Source organism: Pantherophis guttatus, chromosome 3, assembly GCF_059756535.1.
Source record: "Pantherophis guttatus breed Tessera chromosome 3, ASM5975653v1, whole genome shotgun sequence".
Lineage (NCBI taxonomy): Eukaryota > Metazoa > Chordata > Lepidosauria > Squamata > Colubridae > Pantherophis > Pantherophis guttatus.
In genome coordinates this window covers 125134840-125142814 of record NC_142065.1, presented here as the reverse complement: position 1 = coordinate 125142814, position 7975 = coordinate 125134840, and the positions used below count along the sequence as shown (strand labels likewise).

Here is a 7975-nt window from a genome sequence, read left to right as displayed (position 1 = left end):
ACCTCATTTTTCGCAAAAATGGGCCCGTTTTTCTCAAAAACGGGGGGTGTTTTTGCCCTCCCCTAGACCCCAGGAGCACTCTGCAGGCCTCCCAAACCCTCTGCGCAAAAATGGGCAAAAAACAGGGCACGCAGATGGTTTGGGAGACCTGCAGAGTGCTCCTGCAGGGAGGGCAAAAACTTTTTTTTCCTTACTTACCTCTTCGAAATCTTGATGCGTCTTATACACCGGTGCATCTTATAGTCCAAAAAATACGGTAGTTAAACATCAATTTATTCTAATGAAAAATACTCAAGATAAGATATGCAAGTTCTCTCTACTGTTTATTCATAACAACTCATTTCCATGCAAATCAGAACTGCCAGAAATGATTAACATGCCTGTATGAATAAGCTTATAGCTATATTTTTATAAGATACAAAATGTAAATCCTTTGTTTACAATTTATGTAATCAATTCTCATGGTTTCCAGACTATCAGAAGAGATATAAACAAAAAAGCAGAAGACCACATAAAAGATGTAAAACAATTTAATATATTAAGGCTATAATATATTTAGAAGTTCAATTTTTCATTAACTATGAAAAACGGAAGAAATTAAAAATTGCTTTGACAATACCTCCAAGTATATTTCCATGTATAATATTAGAAACATTCCAGTTTTTTATGACAACACAAAATGAACAAGTATTGTTTTTGTAGATCAAAATATAGCAAAAAGACTTCACCCTAGAAACTAATTCAAAAGAATAATTTAGAATTCGGAAGAAATAATGACACTTTTATACTGCTACTCCGTTTCGTATAAGCTACAATACCCAACTGCAATCTTAAACCCACCATGCTTTGTGTAGTATTTACAAGATGCAAAGGAGATAACTTTCAGTTCAGAAACAGGCTTCATGTCACTTTAAAGAGAAGATGTTTTGAAGTTCTGGATTCTTTTTGAACCTCTTAGTGACTGCAGATGTAGCACAAAGGAATTCCAACCAGGCCAAGAGATACAATATTTAATCAGTATTTCAGTTGAACACATCTTCACTTCTCAAACTGTCAATGATTATCATATAAATATATCACCAGAGTCTGGAAGAGAGTACAGGATAAGGGAAAATGTAATTATGGAGAAGGATCTTCACTCCGAATAGCTTTGTACTTAGCCATGTCCTCTGGGAACACTTTAGTCAGTTCCTGAATCAATAGGCTTTTAAATTTCTAAGAGAAAAAGGAAAAAAAAGTCATGCAAAGGAACTGGAATTTCACCTTTCAACATGACAACAACCCAAATCATACTTCCAATCAACAAAAGAGTGGCTTCACCAGAAGATCAAAGTTTTGGAATGGGCAGGACAGAGCCCACGTCTGAATCCAATTAAAAATCTGTGCGGTGACCTGAAGAGAATTGTTCATAGAGATACCCTCACAATCTGACAGATTTGGAACACCTTTACAAGGAAGAGTGGGCAAAGATTCCCAAGGCAAGATGTGCCATGCCGATAGGCTCATAACCCAAAAGAATGAATGCTAAATCAGAATAAACACAGAGCACAACCTCACTTTCTTGTACATTCTTGTACGTTCAGCTCTAATACTGACTATACAAAACACTCAGAGATGGCTCAGTGAAATCAGTCCCTTTACCGCAGATAAGAATGAAGCCATATACAGAAGATTTGCTCACTGTGGTATATTTTGCTTATATAAAATAGAATCATAAAATCAAAAGGTGCTTCAACAAAGTATTAATTTAAGCGTGTGCACACCTATGCAGCCACATTCTTGTTTTTTTAATTCCCCCCCCAAAAAAACCGTTTGTTTGTTTTTCGATAGAAGTTTACATCTTATATGTTAATATAAAAAGTGAAAAAAATTCTGAAATGATTCATCTTGGGTTTTTTTTTTTTTTCATTTCAAAAACTGCATGTTAACAGGAGTAGACTTTTTCTATCCACTGTATATAAACTACCTTAAATCTTTCATGTTTTAATATTTAAAAAAACTTAAGTGTTCCACCAGAGAAAACTGTGAGAACTCAAAAAAAAAAAAGTAAAAAGCCCCATGGTCCCAAGCAATTTTTAAAATATATGAACGTTTTTAAAAAAATATGGAAGCAATAATTAAGCATGTTTGCTTGCAGCTTCTGCCTGCAACAACCAGTCAAATTCCACAAAGAAACAAAAGCAACACATTTCATTTCAAGGGAGCCCTGAAGTCAGATTGATTCTGATCTTGCTGGCCTTCTGGAAAGGCCTGAAGACAGGGTTCTGCCATTTCACCTGGTGATCCTGTAACATGGGTATGGAGCTTGCAAAGTGGTTCTACTGCTGGGGAAATTGCATGCAGTTGCCTGCAGATTATAGGATTTTTTTAATGTAGTATACTGATTAGCCATTAGGCCATACTAGAAATACAAAATATAAAATACAAAATAAGACTATTGTTAAAATAGAATAAATTTAGGGGTGCCAGAGAAATATGATTTGCATTTTCTTTTACTCATGTATTTTACTCTTTTTTAATATATGCTTATTATTGTTCTGTATTTTACATTTTGCATTCTGATATGGTCTAAATGCTAATCAATAAAGGATTATTAAATTACTAAAAGCTTTTGATTATTTTGCTGTCTTGTTTTTGAGTTTTTAACTTTGTACATTACCTACATATGCAATAGGAGACTGTATAAATTTACAAAGTAAATAACTAAATAAGTTAACAGCAAAGACTAATTCTGTAGTTATTGGCTTGAAACTTTTGAATGCACATGCAGACAATGTACACTTAAGGAATACAGGTTTTTTTATGTACAAGTGACAACGTACCTTCATAGTATCAATTTTTCCTTTCACTTGTTCATTTTTGGCTAGAGCTCTTTCCAAGCATTCTTTGGTATATAATTGAGGATTACGACCTTGATCTATATATCTGAGAAAATAAATGTTATGAGATTTTAATGTGGTTCATGTATATTAACCATGCACGTATGCTATGTATTCTACCAATATCATTTTCTGAAATTCACACTAATCATTTAACATATTTAACCACACAATCACAAAAGCACAGAATTTAAGAAACGTTTACAGATACTCAACGTATGAGCAAAATTGAGCCCCGAGTTTGGATCATAAGTCATTGTGGTTGTTAAGCAAAGCACCCATATGACTGCCATACTCAACAACTGCATTACCAGTTCCCCCTCAGGAAGTGAAGGAGGCCCAGCATCAAAAATCTGCCATGGGGTAAGAGGCATTGGCTAGCTAGCCCACTGGAGTTTGGACCTCCTCTCCACCCCACCCCTCTCCCCGAAGGCTTGGGCCTTCTCCCCACTCAACCATGTGATTCCATGGGCAAAAGGAAATTTTATCACTGGGCTGCAGAAAAACTTGCATCTTCATGATCCCAGCTTCCTTTCCTCAGCCCAGTGTTGCAGTTCCTCTCTCCTCGTGTAGAGAATATCTACACATGGCCAGAATGATTTTGCCCTGTGAGGTGCGAAATCAATCTGATAGGTGGCCCTTCTGCCCTCAAAGAGGGTGGCTGATAAGAGTCCATGGCAAAAGCTTAGTGGGAATTTAGTGCAGGGCACTTGCAGAATGGGGTGTTAGGGGTCAGCCTGGCTCTGAACACCCTATGGTGCCAGAACCTCAAACTAAAATCCCATTTGGCTTTCGCTATGGAGTTTTTAAGTCGGCATCTTTGAGAATGAAGGGCTGCTTGGCAGAGGAACTTTGCCCTAAAATCAATTTGATTTCTGTTCTCAAAGAGGCTGGCTGAAAAGGGTCCATCTCAAAATGGGTCCTGATGGACTTTTTTGAGACAGCCCCCAGGAATGAGAGTGAGCTCTATCCTTGCGACCTTCCCTACTGGCTTCCCCACTGATTTTCTGGAGAAGTCAGCAGGGAAGATCACAAATGGTAATCATAGGATCATGGGGTGCTTGGCAATCTGTTGTACGTGGAAAGGGGTTGCCAAGAGCCCAGACTGCAATCATGTAACTGCAGGGACACTACAATGGCATAACTTTGGGGATCAATCAAATGTCTCTTTGTTCAGCACCATTGTATTTTTGAACAGTTGCTGGACAAATGATTGTTAAGCGAGGATTACCTTTAATGACACTGAGTTCCCAGCAATCTATTGGGTCTATACAGAAAAGATATAGGAAAAGATATGAAGACCATTCAATAGTCTTGCATATGAGACTGAGCAACTTATTGCTCTCATGGTCCAATTTGTAAGCAAAACTGACGATACCAGTGAAATTTAGTGCAAGCAACATACAATTTCCCATTGTTTTTTGGAAAATAAACCAAAAATAAACACTACTGTATTTATAAGATAAACTTAATACATCTAGAACTTTTTAACTACCTCACCATACTCCCAGAAAAATGAAAACGTCCTCCAAATTTGAATTTGTAGGGAGATTTTATTACCTTCACATTGCAGATACTACAGCCTCTGCAAATGTATTTCCCAAGAGCAAAAGGATATAAGATGCTTCTCAAAAATCAAACACTATTTAGCATTGTGGATATTTAAAAATGAATTTCTAGTGTTTACACATATACTCTATGCCCTGCAGTCCAATTTATTAGATTTACTGTGAAAAGATATGTGACTGTTCTTGTATAAACAGTATCAATATCTCTAGGGCCACATACCAACAGCTGGGGTAAGAAGTTAAACACTTACTCAAAGACTTCCAAAGGCACACTGATATCATGAAGCTGTTGTCGGCACTTGTCAATATCTTGCAAGCCTGTAACCATAAAATTCCTAGACAGAAACCATTTTTTATTAATTTATAGCACAGTGAAATCAAATTATCAATTTATACCTCCTCTGTGCTAACAGAGGGTTTATAAAAGACATTATGAGGCTTGTCAATAACCAATCTAGCTGTACAATATGAAATGTTTGCAATAAAAATAAAGGAAACAGAAGCTCTCAGAACAAAAGGGAAAGAAAGCAAATCTCCTTTAAAATTATTGCCCTGAAGCTCAACACAAGGAGTTGCCCACAAAATTAGAATGACAATTTCAACCTCCAATTCTATCCTGTGTTAATAGCTTATATGGCTTTTGAAGAAAATGAAAGAAATTTATAAAAAAGACCTTACACTACATTATCTGTTATATAGATAATAGCTATACAGGTAATCTTCAATTTACAACTGTTTGTTTAGTGACCATTCAAAGTTACAATGGCATTGTAAAAGTGGCTTATGACTGTTTTTCACACAACTGTTGCAGCATCACCATGGTGACAAAATCAAAATTCAAATGCTTGGCAACTGGTTCATATTTATGCCAGTCGCAGTATCCATGTTACTAACTTACCAACTGCAGTAATTCACTTAACAAATGTGGAAAGAAAGGTAATAAAATGGGGCAAAACTCACTTAACAAATGTCTTGCTTAGCAACATAAATTTTGGGCACAATGTTGGTCATAAATCAAGCACTACCTGTATATCATATAGCTGTCACAAAAGAAATCCATAACATTTACAAACAATACTTCATTTGTGAGATACCTTGACTTTTCTCTAGGTGCTCAAGACAGTACGCATAACTTATCTTCCTTTTTTCCTCATAACAAAAGTCTGTTATGTAGATAGGTTCACAGGGAATGAGTGCCTGGCCAAATCACCAAATGGCTGACGGTGGATTAGAACCTGGAACTCCCAGGAGCGCCATCCAACAATTTAACCACAATAGCACATTGTGGAAGAAAGGGTGAAAACAATTCCCAATGTATGTTATATTCCAGTTACTTAGTAAATTCCAGTTAACATTGAATATTAGGAAGAAAACAACAGCCTAATACTCCAGCTCTTAAATTGCAAGCAACTGTCTTTAAAGCTGCCTTGTATAAATTTGCTTTTGTTTTCTAAAATTAATTTTTTAAAAAGAAACTGTTTCAGACCATCTAATGAATGTAAGTTACACAAGCATTAACAATTCATTAGAGCTTTATCGAGGAGGGGGCTTTTACAAAACTTGTTTTTTATAAACTTCATTTAAGTTGATGAGACTTCAAATAGGCCTAGGGACATCAATCTTGAAAGGACAGTACCGTATTAGGCAGAGAGTTCAAAACACTCTTAAAGATCCATCTCATCCTGGGCACCCTTTTTTTGAAGTATTACCATCTGGCAGACTGTACAGATCAATAAAAACAAGGACAAATAGGCTGAAAAACAGCTTTTATCCCAGGGCAATAACCATATTGAATTCTATGGTATAGTGCAATATCCGGTTTTCAATTTCAATTATATAAGACTGTAAAGGATGTATGTTTGTGTTTTTATTTTTATAGTTATAATGTACCCTGAAGACGGCATTTAATTTCGTTGTACCCTGTGCAATGACAATAAAGTAAACTATATCTATAGAGCCCAAGGTTCAAATTCCGCCTACAAATAAAACTCTTCAAGGGGATTTGTAAATGGCTTCTTTAAGCCTCACACACACACCCCAAATACACAAACTACTGGGAGTTCGGCTGCTAATATATTTAAAATAATAATATTTGCTATTCAATGGCAAGTGAAACTCTTGCCATTGAACTCTTTAAATAAAACGCCATCTTCCCGGTGACTATTTCCTCCAATTCCCAGCGCTGCAACTCCCGCCAGCCCCACTCGCTTTGGAGAAAGGGTTTGGGAATCCCGAGTGGGAAGGAGACAGGGAGCTCACAGTTTCTGGCTGAGTCCCGCTTGGCTGCTAGGCTGGAAGTCGCTGACAATGATGCCCAGCTGCCGAATGTTTTCCACGAACTTTTCCAAGTGCTCCTCCAGGGAATCGAACTTCTCCGCCATCCCTCGGAACCAGAGAGCAAGCCTTAAGCCCCTCCGCGAAAATCTCTTTCGCTACACCGGTCTCCGCGTTGCTAAGAGCGCGGCCATGAACGCTTAAAGTACTATTTCCTCTTCCGGCTCAAGGAAGGCCCTTCTTCCCCCTCCCCCTCCTCCCTTTGAATGGAACATAATAGGATTCGAGAGCAGATGTTGTAGACTCCGCCCATGCAAGTAAAACTACCTACGCCTGCCCTCATGTGCGCACGCGTAGTTCCCGCTCCTGTTTAGTTCTGCGTTCTGAGCCCTGGAGCATTTCCTGTGTTTTCGGTCGGGCGGCCTGGTTTTTTTTCTAAAGGGATAAACGAACCTCCCCCCCCCTTTTCTTTTTTTTTTTTTAAGCGAACGTGCGGCTCTCACAGATTTAATCATTAGTCTCATAGCATCAAATTGCTCTCTTTTATACTAGTATAAACTGAACCCGGAGTTCATTTTACCGGCTGCACGCGATCTAATGCTAAATCAGCGGTTGCCAGACGGCTATATACGTCAACCATTAGGGGATAGGGTGATTTTGTTTTATTAGGGTTTGGTTGGGTACATTTCACACGGCCACATATTCGCCCGTCGTAACTGGGCGGCTAACGAGGATTCAAAACACGGGGAATTGTTTTTTTTTTTTTTAAGGGGGAGAGGTAAACACAATTCATATAATTACAGATATGCTAGCACGGGAGGGAAGGATCCTCTTAAAACTAAGTTGGAGCCAACCGAAGTGGGGAGTTCATCTTGCATTTCACACGAGAATTGTTGCCTATCACATTAGGATTCCCTTCATGTATTTCATGATGCAGAATCTGATGTATGGATTTTTGACTTTTTTTTTTTTAACGGCTACAAGACAACCCTATTCTTTCTTCTCAGGGTAAATCCCACTGCCTCTTGGTAAAGCTAGTACAAAAGAACATTACAGTCTTAGCCTATGATATAAGGGACCATGGAGTTGACTTCTACTGTTTTTTTTTTACAATAAACAAGCTATTTTGTTTCTTATAGGACTTATTGTTTTAAATTACAAATGCAACTAATTCCATGCATTCAGCGCGTATTCTGTAGTCCTACAGATAGAATTTACATATAGTGGTGCCATATCAGATTTACATAAAATGTA

General features: G+C 37.7%; 1 protein-coding gene across 1 annotated transcript; it reads right to left on the bottom strand.

Annotated features, from left to right (window-relative positions):
* Positions 1 to 304: 304 nt before the first annotated feature.
* On the bottom strand, positions 305 to 7011 carry MED10 (mediator complex subunit 10). The gene is made up of 4 exons (XM_034411803.3): positions 6707 to 7011; positions 4699 to 4782; positions 2823 to 2925; positions 305 to 1215 (listed from the first exon to the last, which is right to left on the bottom strand). Exons 1-4 carry the CDS (start codon positions 6826 to 6828, stop codon positions 1120 to 1122), a joined length of 405 nt encoding a protein of 134 aa, XP_034267694.1. The 5' UTR covers positions 6829 to 7011; the 3' UTR covers positions 305 to 1119.
* Between the last annotated feature and the right edge of the window lie 964 nt (positions 7012 to 7975).